The sequence below is a fragment of the Oncorhynchus mykiss genome, chromosome 19 (genome assembly GCF_057628025.1).
Source record: "Oncorhynchus mykiss isolate SJ-2025 chromosome 19, ASM5762802v1, whole genome shotgun sequence".
Lineage (NCBI taxonomy): Eukaryota > Metazoa > Chordata > Actinopteri > Salmoniformes > Salmonidae > Oncorhynchus > Oncorhynchus mykiss.
The window spans coordinates 53454154-53477630 of NC_143040.1; the positions used below are offsets into that span (position 1 = coordinate 53454154).

The 23477-nt window shown below is 43.8% G+C and overlaps 1 protein-coding gene across 1 annotated transcript in view; it reads left to right on the top strand.

The window, feature by feature from the left end:
* Positions 1-23477, top strand: part of LOC110497955 (formin) — a 94679-nt gene that overhangs the window by 1294 nt on the left and 69908 nt on the right. Inside the window, exons 2-3 of the mRNA XM_090211362.1 lie at positions 1263-2995; positions 18807-18970. Coding sequence (XP_090067488.1) covers positions 1387-2995; positions 18807-18970 — 1773 coding nt within the window. The 5' untranslated portion in view covers positions 1263-1386. The remainder of the gene's footprint in view (positions 1-1262; positions 2996-18806; positions 18971-23477) is intronic.

Below are 23477 nucleotides of genomic sequence, written 5' to 3' on the forward strand. Positions count from 1 at the left end.
AAACCCAGCAGGGTTTCAGTTGTTGACACACTGAAACCCGTGCACCTGGCACCTACTACCATACCCCTTTCAAAGGCACTTAAATATTTTGGCTTTCCCATTCCCATTTTCCCAGTCAAGGCTTAAATATCCATCATTAGCATGTCTCCTTCCCTTCATCTACACTGATTGGAGTGGATTTAACAAGTGACATCAATAAAGGATCATACTGCAGTTTTCACCTGCATTCACCTGGTCAGTCTCTATGTCTGGTAAAGAGCAGGTGTTCCTAATGTTTTGTACACTCAGTGTATATCTGATAAGGCAATTTATCTCCTAAACCACTGGTTCCCAACCTCTTACTGTACCACCAACTGAAATTTGCTCTGCCCGGAGTACCCGCTTGAGCATTTTACCAGTAAGCCTATGTTCTCATGAGTCTTTTCAAGTATCCCCTCCAGGGGTCCTTTTATAAAATGTATTTATTTTTATTTAACCTTTATGTATCTAGGCAAGTCAGTTAAGAACACATTTTTATTTACAATGACGGCCTACCGGGGCAGAACAACATATTTTTACCTTGTCAGCTCGGGGATTCGATTCAGCAACCTTTCGGTTACTGGCCCAACGCTCTAACCACTAGGCTACCTGCCACCCCAAAAAAGTACCTAGTATCCCTGGTTGGGAACCACTGTCCTAAACCTCTCATCTGTGCAAATGCATAGCCTAAATGTAAACGAAATACATTCCTATTCAATGTTATATTCAGAACTGCTGCAGTGGGGTGCATTAAATGATGAAACTAAGACCCATTACTCTTGATCTATTGCCAAAGATCTTCTGTCTAAAACAGTCTGGCTGGTGTTGCTTATATGTCAAACGCGGAGACTTCTGTTGTGCTAAGCATTTCCACTGGTGCACCTGTTATTTTCAATAGAATAACAGACAAATAACAAAGCCTTAAATGTTTTGTTATTTCTTTTTATGGTTTTGCTCTACCTTTATGTTGTATTCCCTCAGAACAGTATCAATGTTTACTCTGTAAACACTGGCCCTGATACTTTGTATTGCTGGACCTTGTAATAGTAATATTAGGCTTCTTGCATTGGTGGTAGTTTAGAAAAAATCTGTCTAAAGATAAAATACTTTTTCATTTTTCATCAACTTTTCATTTTAAATGTAAAAAAAAAAGAAACATTGATTGACAGCTGTTACATGCTTTATATTTTCTCAGGCAGATAAATGGCTGTTTGTCTCAATGAAAGCATATTTCTCTCTGACAGGAGTTCAATCAACCAGATGATGAACAGCTAGAGCTCTTCAGACTCTTCCTCTGAAGTCCAACGCCAAACACACCAGCGTCTGGGGACAACAGTCCATTTTTATTAAAGTGCTTAAGCAATTAACATGGCGCCCATAATGGAGGGCAGGCATACAGTCCTGTGTCTATACGAGCCCATCCGGGAACTGTGCAGTATCAGCCTTTATCAACCCAAGGGGAGGGCCCCAGGGTTTATGTACAAGAGCCACGCCCCTCGGTGGGCCCAGCCCTGTAATGACCAAGACCAGGGAGATGTAGATCCCATGGCAGCCAAAAGAAGAAGCCAGTCTTCTGAGTCTGCAGGCGAACTCCTCAACTGCTGCCAGGCAACAAATGAGGCTGTAGCTGAGCTCTGCTGGTTAGCCGCGGAGCACCACCAGTTGCTGGCTGATCTCCTATCTCTGTGTGGAGACTGCGCTGACAGAGTCAGGATGGGTAATCAGGATGGGAAGCTCCAGGATCACAGGGAGGGTTGTGGGAGCTTCTCAGGACAGGTCCTCAGCAGCAATGCTCAACATGCTCTCTCTATGTCTTTGGGGCACGATAGAACCTCCTCACTGGGCAGGAAGCTGAAGAAGCTGGGGGGAAAGAAGTTAAACAGTGCAGAGGAGTTCCTGCACAGCAAGATGAAGAAGAAAGTAGGGATAGGGAGCACTGCAGTAGAGTCTTTATTTTTTCAGTCCTCGACTCAGACCCGGGATCAATCCAACCTCGTCCCAGTGGCAGAGGAGAAAATGATTCCTAGTACCCCAGCCTTTCTCCAATCTTCGGACACTCCAATGTCAGGCTCCTATGTCAGTGTGGCCAGCAACCCCATCCTCAGTATGGAGGAACACTTCCATATCGCTAGAGAGGGCTGGGACTTCATGGAGGAAGACTCTCATGCCTCTGAGTCAGACCTGGACTTCTGCAACAACATGTCTGAGTACGACAGTGAACTCTGCTTGGGCTACGAAGCTTCGTCCTGTAGTTTATTGGAAGACGTGGAGGATCATGTTCAACTAGAGCATATGATGAGTGGGAACAACATTCGTCCCATGAGGTCTGAGGACAAGTCAGCCCACCAGCTGTATGATGAGGTCAACAGGAGGGACACGGGGGTTAGGGTGGTTGCCAAGGGGCAGGAGATGGAGGGCACAGTGCAACATGTTGGCCATATTAGCCCAGACTGGTCCAAAGAGTTCTATCCAGAGACTGAATCAGATGTACCTCAGCCGGGGATGAGCAGCTGTCAGCAAGGGTATGGGGAGTGGAGGAGTCTAAACAGGGACATTAAAGATACGGGAGGGACCAAACCTTCAGAGGGGCTGCAGCTGCATCTCTCACTTCCTGTTGAGGCCTCCTCTATCAAATTCCACAGGAAAAGCCCCTCTTCACCCTCTCTGTGTGGGGTGTTCAACACCTCCTACCCTGCCACCAACAGTCTGCAGAGCATGTCCCCAGTGCTGTCCCCCCTATCGCACAAGCTCCCCAGCCCCAAGCTCAACCACCGCATCCTGCTCCTCTCTGACGTTGACATTGGCCAGGGGACGGACAGTGACAGCCCCATGACTGGATCCGAAGAGAAGCCCAAAGTCACCACAGAGGTCATAGATAAGAATGGCAACAAGCGGACCATCACACGGCTGGACCTGAACCTCAGCAGACTACCAGGGACTTCCAAATGGAATTTAAATGGCCTATCTACGGCAACAGGTGAGTTAGTGTTATTAACAATCAAAAGCACTCTGTGCACCGCTTGCATTCTTTCCTGTAATGTCCCCCCGTCTTGACACTAAGGTTGACATCAATGCTTTTCACTCCTTTGTGGGACATGCCTCTCAGAATTTGTCCTTAATCAGGCATCAATACAACACTGGAATGCAATGGCTGTTATGTTAACTTAGCTGTAAGAGAGATTACATAGTGATTGATGTTTGGAATATAGCACCTGAGCACTATAGCTACATTTTTTACCCAGTCCATTCAGCCTGGAGATGTTTTGGAAATGCTTGGTTACTGCAGTGTGGTAGCTGTCAAACAACAAACTATTTCTACTGCACACTGTGGGAGTTTTCCCCACTGATTGAAGCTATTTTCTCTCTGTAGTTCCCCCCTCTAGGTGAGAGACAGAGTAAAGCATGTCCCAGTACTAGCTGATGCACAGTCATCCTTTGCCAATCTGTTTAAATTAAAATGGTTTCTGATCATCCTGTTTTGGTTGTGACTGGCCTGATATGCTTGCTTTGCCCTTGGCATGTGACTCCGTATTAAAAGCTACCCAACATACAGAGAGAGAGAGAGCAGAGCCTGAGACTGATTTAATTTCTAACCCATGCTGATGAGACACTCTTAACGGTTTCAGCACCGGGCAGGGAAGGAGGGGCTGTGATGGGGTCCCAGATCAAAGGCTCTGGTTTGACATGCAGTTCAAACCCACTACCGCTCTCACGAAAACAATGTTAACTGAAGCATTGCCAATTTGTCCTCTCGGTGCTCTGCACCTCCTCCTAAACCACTGCCCACTGAGTTCACAGACTGCCAGGTGTCAAAGACAGCCTCAATAGGCACACGGGTTACAGAACAAAAGGATTAGGATTTTGGGATGTAGTTTAAGAAGCAGAAGTGCAGCAGAACTTCCCGAATGGCCTGACGGCCTCTTAATCTGGAATTAATAAACTGCAGTATCTCCATGGTTACATCGACAGCATAAATGTGATACACAGTATAGCTCCCCTGTATCCTCTTTCTAAATCCATGTAGAAGTGTCACAAGCCTCGGTCATTGAAAAATGTAACATTGACTGTCAGCCATTGTACCCCAAATGCCTTGCCCCTACAGCAAAGAGTAGCCTGCTTTTACGTTGTGTCGGCAGGTTGTCTGGTACCTCCCAACCTTTGATCAGTGTAAGAGTGCTGTAGCGTGGCTTAGTGTTTGGGTACATCCCATCAGTCCAAATTGGTAAAGGAAGATACAAAGGTCATGAAGCAAGTTGATTGTATCAATGTTTGCCTGGTGCTTCCATTAGACAGGTACCTGTAATTACATTGTAACTACATTGATGACGTCTACCCAGGGGTGAAAGTAAGGCAGTACGGTCCGGTACAGCGTCCCAGCAAAATAAATAGTTGGGTTACGCGTACCGGTAAAACAAGAAAACTGTACGCTGTTACACCATTATCTATCAATACTGCAGAGGCAAGACAAATGGAGTTGAAAACGAGTAGGATAGCAGCCTACGCTGCAAAATGCGATGTGGTAGCGTGGCCGAAACCGACAGGAGCGCAGACAGCAGTGGACACATACATTCTGGCCTAATGACATTTGCCAAATGTCATTACACTTTTTGGTGTTTGGTGTAACAGATGTATCCTTCCATTCACCACTGTTTGGAAGGTGGAAATATGTTGTGAGTGGATGAACATGCGCTGGTTTCCTAGTAAAGGAGCCGTTTGAAGTGATTGTTTGTGAATCAGATGAAAACATAATGACTGGTTGTGTTTATGCAACAATATAAGTTAATGCATTTTAAAAGTTAAATGACAAATCTTTATGAATTAATCGGGATTCTATACGTGGTTCTATGATTAGGCCCATACATTGTTTAGGTGCATGCACAAATAGAAGGTTCCGTACCGGGAAGAAAGTAAATCTACGTTCACCACTGCATCTACTCACCAATGTAGCTGATACTCTCTCTCTTTTCAACAGCAACTGCCCACAGTTTGCTTTTTCACTGTCCACGTACTTTGTTTATAGACTGTGAATAATGAACCTTTCTTTGTCTGTGATTTTGGACCAGTAAGCATTGTTACTCCTATCCGGTCAGGATTCCTCTACAATGCTGAGGAACTATAAGGGACACAGGCTTGACAGCCAATGTTCAGCCTAGTAAAGTCATGGCTGGAGGAAGGCTGGGTATGCAGGAGGATAGAGAGTGTTACTCATGTGGGAATAATCTGAATCAATTCTCATCGTGGTAATGTCCCCCCATCCACCCATTCATACACACACACCACATACACACCATTTCCTGCAGTGCCGGCTTAAGTCTTCTCCGCTTCCATTTTTCATTCATCTTCTGAACCTAGATCGCCAGGCTTCCCAGAATGCAAGACTACCGAGACTAGATTCAAACAGACAGAAAATCACATTTTCTTTTAAAGGTCAACATGGGCTTCTACCTTTAAATGATAAGAGAAATAGGATTCAAAGCAGTATAATTATTTGCCCCTGTTAGCCTGTCTGTGGCACTGTGTGCTTTTCAGGCTGTTGTGGCTCATGATTAATCAATACGAGTTCTATAAATAACTATTCTTGGCCTGAGTGAACAGGATACAGTTTCATCTGCAGGCATATAACATGAATACTGGCCGTTATTGAATTGCATGAACAGTGTCTGTATGTATAGTATAGTGTCTGTATGTATAGATAGTAACATGATATTTCTCCATGCTGCATATTGTCCCCTCTAAATCTCCCCTTTGATAGAAATCTGAAAACAGTCTCACTGTTCATTTGGAAGGACCTCAGTGGGTTCTGAGCCATCCTTTCTCCACGTTCAATAATTCATTACACTTGAAATGTTAACAATGGACAACAGAGGGGCTAGAATTGCTACTATGTAGGTCAGAATAAAGGCTGCTCTTCATGGTTGGTCCTGCCAATAATATTCTCATTTAAATACGATCTCTGTCATCTCTGTTGTCTGTGTGAGGTTCAGCTATCAATGTTTAATTGGTCAAAGGAAGCTGTACGGGAGAGTGTATATGTAACATTTAGAAACCTATTGTCCTCTGCAAGGCAGTTAACCCACTGTTCCCCGGGCGCCCGAAGACGTGGATGTCGATTAAGGCAGCCCTCCGCACCTCTCTGATTCAGAGGGTTAAATGCAGAAGACACATTTCAGTTGAATGCATTCAGTTGTACAACTGATTAGGTATCACCTTTCCCCTTCCCCTTCTATACTAACACAAATATAAACGCAACATACAACAATTTACAGTTCATATAAAGTTACAGTTCATATAAGGAAATCAGTCAATTTAAATTTATTAATTAGTCCCTAATCTATGGATTTCACATGACTGGGCAGGGGCCCAGCATTGGGGGGCTTGGGAGGGCATAGGCCCACCCACTTGTGAGCAAGGCCTACCCACTGGGGACCCAGGCCCAGCCAATCAGAATGAATTTTCCCCCACAAAGGGCTTTAATACAGACAGAACTCCTCAGTTACTCCTCAGTAACTCCTCAGTTTCATCAGCTGTCCGGGTGGCTGGTCTCAGACAACCCGGCTGTGAAGAAGCCAGATGTGGAGGTCCAGGGCTGGCGTGGTTGGAAGTACTGCCAAATTCTCTAACGACGTTGGAGGTACCTTATGGTAAAGAAATTAACATTAAATTATCTGGCAACAGCTCTGGTAGACATTCCTGCAGTCAGCATGCCAGTTGCACATTCCCCCAAAACTTGAGACATCTGTGGCATTGTGTTGTGTGACAAAACTGCATATTTTAGAGTGGCCTTTTATTGTCCCCAGCACAAGGTGCACCTTTGTAATGATCATGCTGTTTAATCAGCTTCTTGGTATGCCACACCTGTCAGGTGGATGGATTATCTTGGCAAGAAGACATGCTCATTAACAGGGATGTAAACTAATTTGTATACAGAGAAATACACTTTTGTGAGTATGGAACATTTCTTGGATAATTTATTTCACCTCATGAAACATGGGACCAACACTTTACATGTTGCGTTTATATTTTTGTTCAGTATAAATGCTCTGCGCCCGCTATGTTTTAGACCTAAAGTCTGTTTATGGATGTACAATAGGGAATATATAACAATCACGTTATATTAGAGATTTCTGCTCGGATTATCTATGCTATGTTCATTGTCATTGCAATTACTCTGCTCTAAGCAGGAGTGCAAATGTAAATCCCATTTTTAAATGACTTTCTTAAAGGATTTTCACTCCCTCCCACTGTCTATAGCAGAGACAGCAGCAACTGACACAAATAGAGACGGAGTATGACTGAATGTTGCCTGCTCAATCTGAGGTACCTTAAATAATACCTTGATGACATAAACCAGGCCATATGGAAATGATCACTCCAGCCTGGAGTCAGTTGACATGTCTTTCCTCCCCTCTCCTAGCGTCAATTGCAAAATGCTGGTCATGCAACATTGCACCTCAAAGTGAGGACAAGGGCCAGCTCTATTCAGATAATGAAATAGATTGTGCGAAGCCCGTCTGGGTAGGAGGGTTTGTGCTCAACTCTCGCGCTGCCTGTCTAAGGTGTATCACGGCCAGAGGAATAGTTTCTACACTAAGGTCCCTCTCTACTAAGGAACTTGTTACTGTTGGAGCTCTTCAGAATAATCTTACCTTTCTTATCATAATCATAAATAGTCATATTTATGTATCATGTAACTTTTAGGTTAATGTTATCTGTTGAAAACCTATTTTATTGCTTACATGTATTATTACTGTAGTTGTTTAGCCTCTAGTTGTTGTGCTTAATGTTGACGTGCAGACATCACACAAGTCCCACTCCATTCGCTCTGCTAGTGCTAGACAGGAGATGAGTGATGATGAATCTGTGACCATCACATCATGCTACATTATAGCTCTCCCCTTCACGAGAGAGAGAGAGAGAGAGAGAGAGAGAGAGAGAGAGAGAATCTCCATTCTCAGCTACTGTATGTCCACCCTGCATCTGTAGACCAGGCCTCAGACAACCAACCAATGGCCCACAGAGAGCAGCGGGAGCAGGGTTAAACCATGCAGGACAGACAGGAAATGAAGATGTATAAAGCCTGCCTCCAGCACAGAGATGATGGTGTTTCAAGTTAACCAAGCACATGGGCAGTCTTTAAATTGGAATAATGAGTTTATAGATGTTTGTATAGTATGGTAGGAGAAGGGCACTGGACACCACTTTGAGGGTTAGTTGCTGTGGGTGAGAGGGAGGGAGAGAGAGAAGAGTGCACTGTTGATAATGTATGGCTTCAGCCTGTTCGATGGAGTGCATTAAGAAGAGGGTTGTTCCTGCTCACCTTGAGATTGTTGAGCGGTGAATTGCGTATTATCTCCAGTCATCAATCACCACTGACACCTCCAGGCACTCCACAATCAGCCAGAAGTTGCCTTCTCAGCACCATGTGACCTAACTAACACAGGCCCTGTTCCATTAGCCCTGCGCTGTCCCTACCCCACCTAGCCCAGTGCTCTCTTTTTCAGATTCAGTGTTTAATAGTCACATGTAAAGGGTTGCAGGTGTGATTGCAGGGCTTCGAGCGCCAACATGCAGGACTAAGTGAAAGAAAATAAGGAAAATGGTAAAAAAAAAAAATTGAAAAAGAAGATAAAACTTGAAAAAAAAATACAATATTCTTTCTCACTGTCTGTTTGACAGCTGCTCAGTTCACAATTTCTGATTTATACACAGTCACATCACAGCCCTGTCAATGAACACCTACAGGACCACAGCATTCCCTGTCTGTCTGCCTGTCTGCCTGCCTGCCTGGCCTTGACTGAGAGGGAGGAGGTGTGGAAACAGGAGTTATTATAAGTCTTATAAGTCAGAGTAGCAACTAGTAAAGTAGCAGGAGCAGAGCAGTAGCACTATCCAGTAGGAATGAGTTTGGCAAGATGATAATGTTGTCTTAGGTTCAGTCCACTCTATAGCCTGGGAAAGGGTGTTATCAGATACTATGTCATCAATGGAAAAGAGAAGTGTGTTTCTGGCTCTGTGTGTGTGTGTGTAATCAAGCAACTGCCAAGTGTTCTCAGAGCACACGCTAATAAATGTATTACCTAATGCAGCACAGTGCTTTCTAAATCAGATTCTAGTCAACACTTTATGAGTTTAACTTTCTATTATTATAGTGGAATGGAGGCTCACTCTCATTTAATTGTTTGAGTGTATTATTTTTCAGTGCACCAGTATTGTGTTTTTTGATATTTGTAATAAACAAAAGTTGAATAGATTGAAGTCTATAATATGTTTTGGCACACATATCATTTCAGAAGAAGACATGAGATCCCCTGATGACGGTGTTAATTCATTGTGCACCTTTGTATTTAGGGTGGTCTTTCTGCTCAGAGCCAGTCAGAGCTGCACTGCACTGACTGTGTCGACAGGGACAACAAAGCCTCTCTACCTATTCCTGTCCAGATGGTGGCAGCGTGGCCCTCTTAATGCTTTTTTAACACTGCTGCCTGTGTCCTCAGCTCAGAATATGCCGTGTAGTCACAGCTATAGATGTGGACAAACTAGCCTCAAAAGCTCAATTATCAGTAAATGTTTAATATAGGGATGAAAAGATGGAAGAGTGCTGTTCTCTACTCAATACGTTTTAGTTACAAACGATTTGGTGCGATTCTGTTTGATTAGAGGAACAACTTGACGCGATTCGGTTCGATACGATTCGATTTGTTGCATTAACATATTAATTTTCCATTCTAACATCTGCTGCTGATGGAGGTCATCAGCTGGCCCTCTGACCTGGATTCTCTAAAATGACTTATACAGTTGAAGTCGGAAGTTTACATACGCCTTAGCCAAATACATTTAAACTCAGTTTTTCACAAAACCTGACATTTAATCCTAGTAAAAATTCCCTGTCTTAAGTCAGTTAGGATCACACCTTTATTTTAAGAATGTGAAATGTCAGAATAATAGTAGAGTGATTTATTTCAGCTTTTATTTCTTTCATCACATACCCTGTGGGTCAGACGTTTACATATACTCAATTAGTATTTAGTAGCATTGACTTTAAATTGTTTAACTTGGGTCAATTGGGTCGGGTAGCCTTCCACAAGCTTCCCACAATAAGTTGGGTGAATGGTGTTCTTCGGCTTGCAAGCCTCCCCCTTTTTCATCCAAACATAACGATAGTCATTATGACTAAACAGTTCCATTTTTGTTTCATCAGACCAGAGGACATTTCGCCAAAAAGTACAATCTTTGTCCCCATGTGCAGTTGCTGTTTTGGAGCAGTGGCCTCTTCCTTGCTGAGTGGCCTTTCAGGTTATGTCAATATAGGACTCGTTTTACTGTGGATATAGATACTTTTGTACCTATTTCCTCCAGCATCTTCACAAGGTCCTTTGCTGTTGTTCTGGGATTGTTCTGGGATTGATTTGTACTTTTCGCACCAAAGTACATTCACCTCTAGGAGACAGAATGCGTCTCCTTCCTGAGCGGTATGACAGCTGCGTGGTCCCATGGTGTTTATACTTACGTACTTGTCATGGTCGTTGAAATGAGCGGACCAAGGCACAGCGTGCGTAGAGTTCCACATATTTTAATAAATCAAAACTCACCAAACAAAGACAAGCACAAACAAAACGTGACGTTCTGTGCTGCTCACAGGCAGCTACACAAAAACAAGATCCCACAACTGAAGGTGGAAAAAAGGCTGCCTAAGTATGATCCCCAATCAGAGACAACGATAGACAGCTGCCTCTGATTGGGAACCATACAAAGCCATAAAAAGAAATAGAAAAACTAGAATGCCCACCCAAATCACACCCAGACCTTACCAAATAGAGAAATAAAAAGTCTCTCTAAGGTCAGGGCGTGACAGTACTATTGTTAGTACAGATGAACGTGGTACCTTCAGGCGTTTGAAAATTGCTCCCAAGGATGAACCAGAGTTCTTGGCTGATTTCTTTTGATTTTTCCATGATGTCAAGCAAAGAGGCACTGGGTTTGAAGGTATGCCTTGAAATACATCCACAGGTACACCTCCAATTGACTCAAATTATGTCAATTAGCCTATCAGAAGCTTCTAAAGTAATGACATCATTTTCTGGAATTTTCCAAGCTGTTTAAAGGCACAGTCTACTTAGTGTATGTTAACTTCTGACCCCCTGGAATTGTGAGACTGTGAATTATAGAAATAATCTGTCTGTAAACAATTGTTCAAAAAATGTCTTGTGTCATGCACACAGTAGATGTCCTAACCGAGTTGCCAAAACTATAGTTTGTTAACAAGAAATTTGTGGAGTGGTTGACAAAATTGTTTTAATGACTCCAACCTAAGGGTATGTAAACTTCCAACTTCAACTGTAAGTCTATGGCTATTGGCTCAGCGCCTGATCTGCGCCATGAGGTAAACTGAGCCCCCCCCTGAAATCACCATCACCCGCTAATTAATTTGTAATTTTTGCACATTAAAAGTGTTAGAGATAGTAAAATGTCAATATTTATCTTACAAATGTGCGACGACGCAACAGTGGTATGCCTGATCCTCAAAAGATCCTCAAAAGGTTTTACAGCTGCACCATTGAGAGCACCCTGACAGGTTTATCCCGTCAGTCTCCTGAGGGGGAATAGGTTTTGTCGTGCCCTTTTCACGACTGTCTTTGTGTGCTTGGACCATGTTAGTTTGTTGGTGATGTGGACGCCAAGGAACTTGAAGCTCTCAACCTGCTCCACTAGAGCCCCGTCTACCTCAGGCGAGCAAAACCTTGAGACTTCCTTAGATATCGTGCACCAGCTGTTGTTTACATATATGCATAGGCCCCAGCCCCGTGTCTTACTAGAGGCTGCTGTTCTATCCTGCCGATAGAGTGTATAACCCGCCAGCTGTATGTTCTTAATGTCGTCTTTCAGCCACGACTCAGTGAAACATAAGATATTACAGTTTTTAATGTCCCGTTTGTAGGATATACGTGCTTTCAGTTCGTCCCATTTATTTTCCAGCATTTGAACGCTAGCTAGCAGGACAGAAGGCAAAGGCAGATTAGCCACTCGTCGCCTGATCCTCACAAGGCATCCTGATCTTTTTCCGCAAAATCTCAGTTTCCTTCTCCAGCGAATGACGGGGATCTGGGCCTGGTTGGGTGTTTGTATTATATCCCTCCCATCCGTCTCATTGAAGATAAACTCTTTGTCTAATCTGAGGTGAATAATCACAGTTCAAATGTCCAGAAGTTATTTTCGGTCATAAGAGACATTATGTACAAAACAAGATAAAAACAACACGAAAAAACAAACAAAATAGCATTGTTGGTTAAGAGCCGATAAGAGGGCAGCACTCCCCTCCTGCGCCATAATGTGCCAACTTTAAAGTTTGGTGGAGGAAGGGTAATGGTCTGCAGCTGTATTTCATGGCCCTTTAGTTCCAGTGAAGGGACATTTTAAGGCTACAGCATACAATGACATTCTAGATGATTCTGTGCTTCAAACATTGTGGTAACACTTTGTGGAAGGCACTTTCCTGTTTCAGCATGACAATGCTCCCATGCACAAAGCGAGGTCCATACAGAAGTGGTTTGTTGAGATTGGTGTGGAAAAACTTGACTGGCCTGCACAGAGCCTGACCTCAACCCCACCGAACACCTTTGGAATGAATTGGAACGCCGATTGCGAGTCAGGCATAATCGCCCCCAACATCAGTGCTCGACTTTACTAATGCTCTTGTGGCTGAATGGAAGTAAGTCCGCGCAGCAATGTTCCAACATCTACTGGAAAGCCTTCCCAGAAGAGTGGAGGCTGTTATAGCAGATAAAGGGGTACCAACTTCATATTAATGCCCATGGTTTTGGAATGAGATGTTCGATGAGCAGGTGTCCACATACCTATGGTCATGTACTCTAGTTGTAAAATTACACGTCATTGTTTGTTCCTTTCGTGTCCTTATGCAAATTGAGGTTTGCTTTTTAGTTAATACTGCTGGAAAGCCTACTAGCTTTATGAGCTTCATCTATTGTTTGATGTGTGACCCACATGTTATATGCTACAGTAAATAGCCACTGCCAATTTAGCCAACCACACCACATGTTTTTGCATCCCACTTTGACATTCATTTTGTTATATTGTTCCTGTTTTGCATAGCTTAATCACGTATGCATATTGCTATTGATTTGTTTAATAATTGTATATTTGTATATTACAATGTATTAATATTATAGCATTAGATAACCTAATTGTGCATTCATGTACTATCATTATTGCTTGTTATTATTTGCTATTTATTTGTCTCCCTGCAGACATACTACGTTACCTACCGGCTGGACAGTCCTAACCAAAGCTAATCAAGACAAGAATTAGACAAATTCCAACTGAACTGTCAACAATCTAACTCACCTTTCACCTTTATTTAACCAGGTAGGCTAGTTGAGGACAAACAAACAAACATACAGTGAATAATACAGTAGAAAAAGTCTATATACAGTATGTGCAAATGAGGTGAGATAAGGGAGGTAAAGGCAATAAATAGGCCATGGTGGTGAAGTAATTACAATATAGCAATTAAACACTGGAATGGTAGATGTGCAGAAGATGAATGTGCAAGTAGAGATACTGGGGTACAAAGGAGCAAGATAAATAAATAAATACAGTATGGGGAAGAGGTAGTTTTGATGGGCTATGTACAGGTGCAGTGATCTGTGAGCTGCTCTGACAGTTGGTGCTTAAAGCTAGTGAAGGAGATATGAGTCTCCAGCTTCAGTGATTTTTGCAGTTCGTTCCAGTCATCGGCAGCAGCAAACTGGAAGGAAAGGCAGCCAAAGGAAGAATTGGCTTTGGGGATGACCAGTGAGATATACCTGCTGGAGCGCGTGCTACGGGTGGATGCTGCTTTGGTGACCAGTGAGCTGAGATAAGGCGGTGCTTCAGCTATCAGAGACTTGTAGATGACCTGGAGCCAGTGAAATACCTTACAAATCTTTAAACTGTCTTACTTTATCAATATACACATGAGAAAGACCTGTTGTTTTGTCTTGTGATAATTTGCAATGAAAATATAAAGCATTTGAGGCTTCAAAATCATGTCTTGAAAATGTTGTACTCAATAATTATTATCCTGAACAAACGTATTAATTTGTATTTTCACAGAAGTATATTTTCTCGTGTCCTTTATTCAAGCATACTTTATTCAAGCGTACATTTGAACTTTTGGAATGACCAATGAGGAGTTTATAAACACCATATAAGAGCCAGGAATATACAATAAGAGGAGGGACTCCCATTTACAGTATTAGGATTTGAAACACCATCATAGTGTTTAGGAGCTTTAGAGAGTGGAAACAACACCAAAAGAGAAGGGATCTAATAGTGTGTGAGAGTTGAGCATCTTATGCAGCATAGATACAGTGCCTTGCAAAAGTAATTATTCCCCTTGAAGTTTTTCCTATTTTGTTGCATTACAACCTGTAATTTAAATGGATTTTTATTTGGATTTCATGTAATGAACATACACAAAATAGTTCAAATTGGTGAAGTGAAATGAAAAAAATAACTTGTTTCAAAAAATGTACAAAGATTTAAAAAGGAAAAGTGGTGCGTGTATATGTATTCACCCCCTTTGCTATGAAGCTCCTAAATAATATCTGATGCAACCAATTACCTTCAGAAGTCACATAATTCGTTTTTAAAAAGTCCACCTGTGCGCAATCTAAGTGTCACATGATCTGTCACATGATCTAAGTATATACACACCTGTTCTGAAAGGCCCCAGAATCTGCAACACCACTAAGCAAGGGGCACCATGAAGACCAAGGAGCTCTCCAAACAGGTCAGGGTCAAAGTTGTGGAGAAGTACAGATCAGGGTTGGGTTATAAAAAAATATCAGAACATCCCATGGAGCACCATTAAATCCATTATTAAAAAAATGGAAAGAATATAGCACCACAACAAACCGGCCAAGAGAGGGCCGCCCACCAAAACTCACGGACCAGGCAAGGAGGGCATTAATCAGAGAGGCAACAAAGAGACCAAAGATAACCCTGAAGGAGCTGCAAAGCTCCACAGCAGAGATTGGCTTATCTGTCCATAGGACCACTTAAAGCCGTACACTCTTCATAGCTGGGCTTTACGGAAGAGTGGCCAGAAAAAACTATTGCTTAAACAAAAAAATAAGAAACATGTTTGAGACTCCCAAAACATATGGAAGAAGGTACTCTGGTCAAATGAGACAATGAGAAAATGCTATGTCTGGCGCAAACCCAACACCTCCTATCGTCCCAAGAATATCATCCCCATCATGTTTTTCATCGGCAGGGACTGGGAAACTGGTCAGAATTGAAGGAATGATGGATGAAGCTAAATACAGGGACATTTTTGAGGGAAGCGTGTTTCAGTCTTTCAGAGATTTGAGACTGGAATGGAGGTTCACCTTCCAGCAAGACAATGACCATAAGCATACTGCTAAAGCAACACTTGAGTGGTTTAAGGAGAAACATTTACATGTCTTGGAATGGCCTAGTCAAATCCCAGACCTCAATCCAATTGAGAATCTGTGGTATAACTTAAATATTGCTGTACACCAGCGGAACCCATCCAACTTGAAGGAGCTGGAGCAGTTTTGCCTTGAAGAATGGGCAAAAATCCCAGTGGCTAGATGTGTCAAGCTTATAGAGACATACCCCAAGAGACTTGCAGCTGTAAAAGGTAAAAGGTGGCTCTACAAAGTATTGACTTTGGGGGGGTGAATAGTTATGCACGCTCAAGTTTTCGGGGTTTCTGTCTTATTTCTTGTTTGTTTCACAATAAAGCATATTTTGCATCTTCAAAGTGGTGGGCATGTTGTGTAAATCAAATGATACAACCCCCCCAAAATCCATTTTAATTGCAGGTTGTAAGGCAACAAAATAGGAAAAATGCCAAGGGAGTTGAATACTTTCGCAAACCACTGTACCTCTCAGTTTAACCTTATTATTTATCTAAACAACAGGTTGAAGTGATAGCAGTGTGACCCTCGTGGGAAGGTGTTGTATTACAGCATGAGAAAACCCTGAATTGAGGTTGTTGAGCATCAGTGTGTTCATTGTGAGCTGTTTCTCTATCTCTCTTTCTCCCCCACCTCTCTGTCTTTATCGTACTTCAGCGCTTCTCAAATCAAATTCTATTCATCACATGCTTTGTAAACAACAGGTGTAGACTAAAAGTGAAATGTTCACTCCCAAGGCGAAGAATGCAGGAAGTATTTCCGCTGTGTGTGAGAGTACCACGTGTGCATATGTGGATGTATCAATGTGGATGTGACAGTATTATTTTGTGAGATGCACTGTTGTGTTATGTTTTTGGGGAGCGCACTATACTAGCCTACCCATGACATTATTTGTGATCATAGGCTGGAGAGGTGATGGACTATGGATGAGGTTGTCTCTGAGCTATGGATCACAAAGTCCAAATGAATCTGAATCCATCCTTCCCTGTAGGCTGAAGGGAGTGGAGGTGTTTGAGGATTATCTGGGAATAGGAATAGGGTATGGATGAAAGACTCTACTCACATCAGCCCTGTTCTTGCAGCTCTGTTCCACCATAGTTTAGCCAGAACATAGTGATCTAGTCAGATTTAGTCAGGTTTACAGTGCCTTGCGAAAATATTCGGCCCCCTTGAACTTTGCGACCTTTTGCCACATTTCAGGCTTCAAACATAAAGATATAAAACTGTATTTTTTTGTGAAGAATCAACAACAAGTGGGACACAATCATGAAGTGGAACGACATTTATTGGATATTTCAAACTTTTTTAACAAATCAAAAACTGAAAAATTGGGCGTGCAAAATTATTCAGCCCCCTTAAGTTAATACTTTATAGCGCCACCTTTTGCTGCGATTACAGCTGTAAGTCGCTTGGGGTATGTCTCTATCAGTTTTGCACATCGAGAGACTGAAATTTTTTCCCATTCCTCCTTGCAAAACAGCTCGAGCTCAGTGAGGTTGGATGGAGAGCATTTGTGAACAGCACTTTTCAGTTCTTTCCACAGATTCTCGATTGGATTCAGGTCTGGACTTTGACTTGGCCATTCTAACACCTGGATATGTTTATTTTTGAACCATTCCATTGTAGATTTTGCTTTATGTTTTGGATCATTGTCTTGTTGGAAGACAAATCTCCGTCCCAGTCTCAGGTCTTTTGCAGACTCCATCAGGTTTTCTTCCAGAATGGTCCTGTATTTGGCTCCATCCATCTTCCCATCAATTTTAACCATCTTCCCTGTCCCTGCTGAAGAAAAGCAGGCCCAAACCATGATGCTGCCACCACCATGTTTGACAGTGGGGATGGTGTGTTCAGCTGTGTTGCTTTTACGCCAAACATAACATTTTGCATTGTTGCCAAAAAGTTCAATTTTGGTTTCATCTGACCAGAGCACCTTCTTCCACATGTTTGGTGTGTCTCCCAGGTGGCTTGTGGCAAACTTTAAACAACACTTTTTATGGATATCTTTAAGAAATGGCTTTCTTCTTGCCACTCTTCCATAAAGGCCAGATTTGTACAATATACGACTGATTGTTGTCCTATGGACATAGTCTCCCACCTCAGCTGTAGATCTCTGCAGTTCATCCAGAGTGATCATGGGCCTCTTGGCTGCATCTCTGATCAGTCTTCTCCTTGTATGAGCTGAAAGTTTAGAGGGACGGCCAGTTCTTGGTAGATTTGCAGTGGTCTGATACTCCTTCCATTTCAATATTATCGCTTGCACAGTGCTCCTTGGGATGTTTAAAGCTTGGGAAATCTTTTTGTATCCAAATCCGGCTTTAAACTTCTTCACAACAGTATCTCGGACCTGCCTGGTGTGTTCCTTGTTCTTCATGATGCTCTCTGCGCTTTTAACGGACCTCTGAGACTATCACAGTGCAGGTGCATTTATACAGAGACTTGATTACACACAGGTGGATTGTATTTATCATCATTAGTCATTTAGGTCAACATTGGATCATTCAGAGATCCTCACTGAACTTCTGGAGAGAGTTTGCTGCACTGAAAGTAAAGGGGCTGAATAATTTTGCACGCCCAATTTTTCAGTTTTTGATTTGTTAAAAAAGTTTGAAATATTCAATAAATGTCGTTCCACTTCATGATTGTGTCCCACTTGTTGTTGATTCTTCACAAAAAAATACAGTTTTATATCTTTATGTTTGAAGCCTGAAATGTGGCAAAAGGTCGCAAAGTTCAAGGGGGCCGAATACTTTCGCAAGGCACTGTAGTCTCTCTCTGAGTGGGCTAGATGTTGGCTGCTCTGCTCTCCAATCCCTGACAACAGAATAGATGTGTTACAGTGAGTGAAAACAAACATAAACACGCTGTTGGTCTGGTTTCTTTAGCCAATTGTTTTAGAGAAGAGCGTATTACCATTCCGTAGGTAATGTACTCTGTTACAGTGCTGCGATGGCCAATGCATTGACTCGTATACAGAAATCCATATTGGTTATAGTGGCATTTGTTTTATAGGGCATTGTTCTTTATCAGATCAGAGGGTGGTTGGTGGTCCTCAGGCTGAAGCAAGTCTAGCTATGTGCAGTATATAAAACACATCTGTATCCTGCAGCAGAGATGTGCTTGCTCTGTGTCTTTGATTTTTAAAAGCTACGATGCCTGCTTTCTACCTCCCGCCACTTGATCTATTCAGGATACATGCTGGCTCTGTTGCTCTGTAAAATCCCTCCCTAACAGAGTGTGTGTTTCAGTCTATCCTAATACACCTGTTATTACAATTCATAACAACTCTTTATTGTGTGTTTACATGTGCACATGTGTGTTTGTGTGTATTTGTGTGTGTGTGTGTAGAGGAGGCCGATATCTGGATGCTGGACGGTGATGATGCCATCTCCCAGACCCAGGACTCCCTGAACCGTGTCTCCCGTCCCAATCACCTGGACTTCCTCAGGATCACGCCCCCAGAGGATGACATCATCGGAGATACCCCCTACTACCCTCAACTGGAGTGCACGGTGAGAGCTGCTGCACCCACACATTTAGCTAACAGCAATATGTCATACTTAGGGTTATGCGACCTAACCAGGAAAGAACTGGCCAAGGTGTAACTAGGCCCTAGAGTTTTTCCTGGTCAGGTGGGTCACATGGTCAGGAACACCTCTGGCCCTAATTGATACTGTATAAAGGTTACTACACAATAGCATTAGTCATCCTCCATTACGTATCCGCTTTCAGGGCAGTATAGCATGACAGTGCTGTTCCCTCAGGGCTCCAGACCAGCGAGTACTCCAGTCTACTGAAGCGCTAAACCACCTGATTTCCGCCAGTTGCGTTAACATTAAGAGATCTGGGATGTGGTGCTGTGGTCCTTGGTGGTTCAGAGCCCAGGACTGACTCTAGCTACTGTACTAACCCCTTAGGTGCAGTGTGTCTCTAGGTGTTTTCACTACTGAAGCCAATCATTCATCCAAACATCAGCCATTTGTTGCAGGGTAGTGTCAGATGATGTTGAAGTAATATAGCTACAGGTTCACCTGCTTCACCTAAAGCCTATTCTCATAGGAAGTTGATTCATTCAGGACTCTCCGTAATCATGGTAGCATCCACATTAATGTAGAAGTGTTTACAAACATATACTATTCTTATTTACAATAAAAGTGACTCCAAATTACACAATACATAATTTACCATTCATTTCTATTGGGTACAAAATGATCTGAAACACAACAGAAACAAACAGCAAATGCATTGAACAAGTTTGTAGAGTCACAAGATTGATGTAATCTTTGCGTGCTAGGAATATGGGACCAAATACTAAACTTTTGACTACTTTAATACACTTATACACTACTGTTCAAAAGTTTGGGGTCACTTAGAAATGTCCTTATTTTTGAAAGAAAAGCTACTTTTTGTCCATTAAAATAACATCAAATTGATCAGAAATACAGTGTAGACATTGTTCATGTTGTAAATGACTATTGTAGCTGGAAATGGCAGATTTTTTATGGAATATCTACATAGGCGTACAGAGGTCCATTATCAGCAACCATCATTCCTGTGTTCCAATGGCACGTTGTGTTAGCTAATCCAAGTTTATCATTTTAAATGGCTAATTGAGCATTAGAAAACCCTTTTGCAATTTTGTTTGCACAGCTGAAAACTGGCCTTCTTTAGACTAGTTAGCCTTTGCTGTAAAATGGCGGTGGAAGAAATGGCAGCAGTTTTACAGGCGCCCAACCACTTGTGCTATTATGTGTTTTTATTATTTTGTACATAATGTTTCTGCAACAGTATCTTACGGCAAAAAAGAGCTTCTGTATATCAGGACAGCGATCACTCACCTCGGGTTAGACAAAGATTTTTTTCTACGACAAAGTCGACGCACAAGACATTCTCCAAACACCCCACAGGACCGACATCCCCGTTATTTGCAAGAGGAAGCGATGCAGGTACAGAGGACAAAGAGCCTGGTCAGGACCCGGAGAAGGCGACTGGGAAAGCTGCCGTTACTGTCAATACTACTCACCACCATGCAATCATTGGTCAATAAATTAGACGAGGTACATTCACAAATATCCTACCAACGGGACATCAAAAACTGTAATATCCAATGTTTCACAGAATAGTGGCTGAATGACGACATGAATATTCAGCTAGATATATGCTGCACCAGCAAGATAGAAGAGCACACTCCGGTAAGACGAGGGTGGGGCGCTCTGTGCATATTTGTAAACAACAGCTGGTGCACGAAATCTAAGGAAGTCTCTAGATTTTGCTCTCCTGAAGTAGAGTATATTGTGATAAATTGCAGGCCACACTACTTGCCTAGAGAGTTTTCAGCTATACTTTTCGTGGCTGTTTATTTACCACCACAGACAGATGCTGGCACTAAGACCGCACTCAGTCAGCTGTATAAGGAAATAAGCAAACAGGAAACCACTCACCCAGAGATGGCGCTCCTAGTGGCTGGAGACTTTAATGCAGGGAAACTTAAATCAGTTCTACCAAATTTCTATCAACATGTTAAATGTGCAACCAGAGGGAAAAAAATTCTAGATCACCTGTACTCCACACACAAAGCTCTCCCTCACCCTCCATTTGTCACGAACCTCGCCGAGGATGGTGCCTCTTCCTGTTCGGGCGGTGCTCGGCGGTCGTCGTCGCCGGCCTATTAGCTGCCATCGATTCCCTTTCCGTTTGTTTTGGGTTATTGGTTAATTGGGTACACCTGTTTTGTATTAGGATTTGTTTGTAGGGTATTTAGGGGCACTAGGCCCGCTGGGTATTTGTGCGGGCTTGTTTTTGTTACTCTGTGTTTTGATGGTGTGATTTTTTCCTGTATTTATTCTCCGGACTGTTTAGTCCTGTTGTTTTTGACTGGCAACTTATTTTACGCCCTGTGTGTTGGCGTGACTGTTTTTGTTGCGCTGGGGAATAAATGTGAAGATACGACTGAACCCTGCTCTCTGCGCCTGATTCCAACCACAACACCTAGTAGATCGTAACAGAAGCCCGCACCTTCGAAATGGAGTCAGCAGGAGCAGCGACCACTCCTCTCCCCACTATGGAGGAGCGCGTTCATCACCACACAGCTGTCCTCCATCGGATTGGTACCGCGATGGACCAGATGATGGAGAGGATGGAACGATGGGAGAGGAGTGGTCTCCCGACGTCTACCCCAGCTCCCCCACTGCCGACACCACCTACTCCACCTACGTCGTCCTCTGGGTCCAGCGCACTACGTCTCTCCCCCCCGAGGGAGTACGATGGAGCGGCTGCTGGGTGCCGGGGATTTTTGCTCCAGCTGGAGCTCTACCTGGCTACTGTGCGTCCGGCTCCCTCGGGTGAGGAGAGTGTGAGCCTCCTCGTCTCCTGTTTAACGGGCAGGGCCCTGGATTGGGCTAACGCAGTCTGGAACAGTCCAGACTCGGCTCGGGACAACTACCTGGAGTTCACCCGCCGTTTCCGAGCAGTGTTCGATCATCCACCAGAGGGTAAAGCGGCGGGTGAGCGACTGTTCCACCTCAGACAGGAGACGAGGAGCGCACAGGACTTCGCGTTGGAGTTTAGGACCCTAGCTGCTGGTGCTGGGTGGAATGACAGGGCCCTGATGGACCATTACCGGTGTAGTCTCCGGGAGGACGTCCGCCGGGAGCTGGCTTGCAGGGACACAACTCTCTCCCTGGATGAACTAATAGACATGTCTATTCGATTGGACAACCTGCTAGCTGCCCGCGGGCGTTCAGAAGGGGTCCTGTTAATTCCACCTTCCAGCTCTCCCACTCCCACTCCGATGGAGTTGGGAGGAGCTGCATCTAGGGGGATCAGAGGGGGCTCCTCCTGCTCCTATTGTGGACGGAGAGGACACACTTCGGACCGGTGTTGGAGGAGTCCTTCTGGGAGTCGAGATGGTCGGCAGAACGCTCCTCGGCCACCCCAGGTGAGTAAGCACCAAACTCACCCAGAGCTCCCTGTTGGTCACATGTTTTTGTTAATTTTTTTCCCTGCATTTTTCCCCTCTCTTCAGCATAAGGCGCTAGTCGATTCAGGCGCAGCTGTGAGTTTTATGGATCGTGGACTCGCCCGTAAATTGGGTATTCCGTTAGTGCAGATAGACCCACCTGTCCCCGTGCACTCCTTAGATAGCCGACCGCTAGGGTCAGGGCTGGTCAGGGAGGCCACGATTCCGCTGGACATGGTAACGCAGGGGAATCATAGGGAGAGGATCAGTTTCTACCTTATTGATTCACCTGGGTTTCCGGTGGTGTTGGGGGTTCCCTGGCTGGCTATTCACAATCCCCTTATTTCCTGGAAACAGGGGGCTCTTAAGGGGTGGTCAGACGAGTGTTCAGAGAGGTGTATAGGAGTTTCCATCGGTGCCACGACGGTGGAGAGTCCAGACCAGGTTTCCACCGTGCGCATTCCCCCAGAATATGCCGATTTGGCTATCGCTTTTAGTAAGAAGAAGGCGACCAAATTACCACCCCATCGACGGTGGGATTGCGTGATAAACCTCCTGGAGAACGCTGCACTTCCCCGGAGTCATGTGTACCCACTGTCACAGGAGGAGACGCTGGCTATGGAAACATATGTCACGGAAGCTCTGAGACAGGGGTACATTCGGCCCTCCAGGTCACCCGTCTCCTCAAGTTTTTTTTTTGTGAGGAAAAAGGAGGGAGGTCTGCGTCCGTGCATTGATTATCGAGGTCTCAATTCGATCACAGTGGGTTTTAGTTATCCGCTACCTCTCATCGCTACGGCGGTGGAATCATTCCACGGAGCGCGTTTCTTCACAAAACTGGACCTCAGGAGCGCGTATAATCTGGTGCGTATTCGGGGAGGAGACGAGTGGAAAACAGCGTTTAGTACCACATCAGGCCACTATGAGTACCTCGTCATGCCGTATGGGTTGAAAAATGCTCCAGCCGTCTTTCAATCCTTTGTAGATGAGATTCTCAGGGACTTGCACGGGCAGGGTGTGGTAGTCTATATTGATGACATCTTGATTTATTCTGCCACACG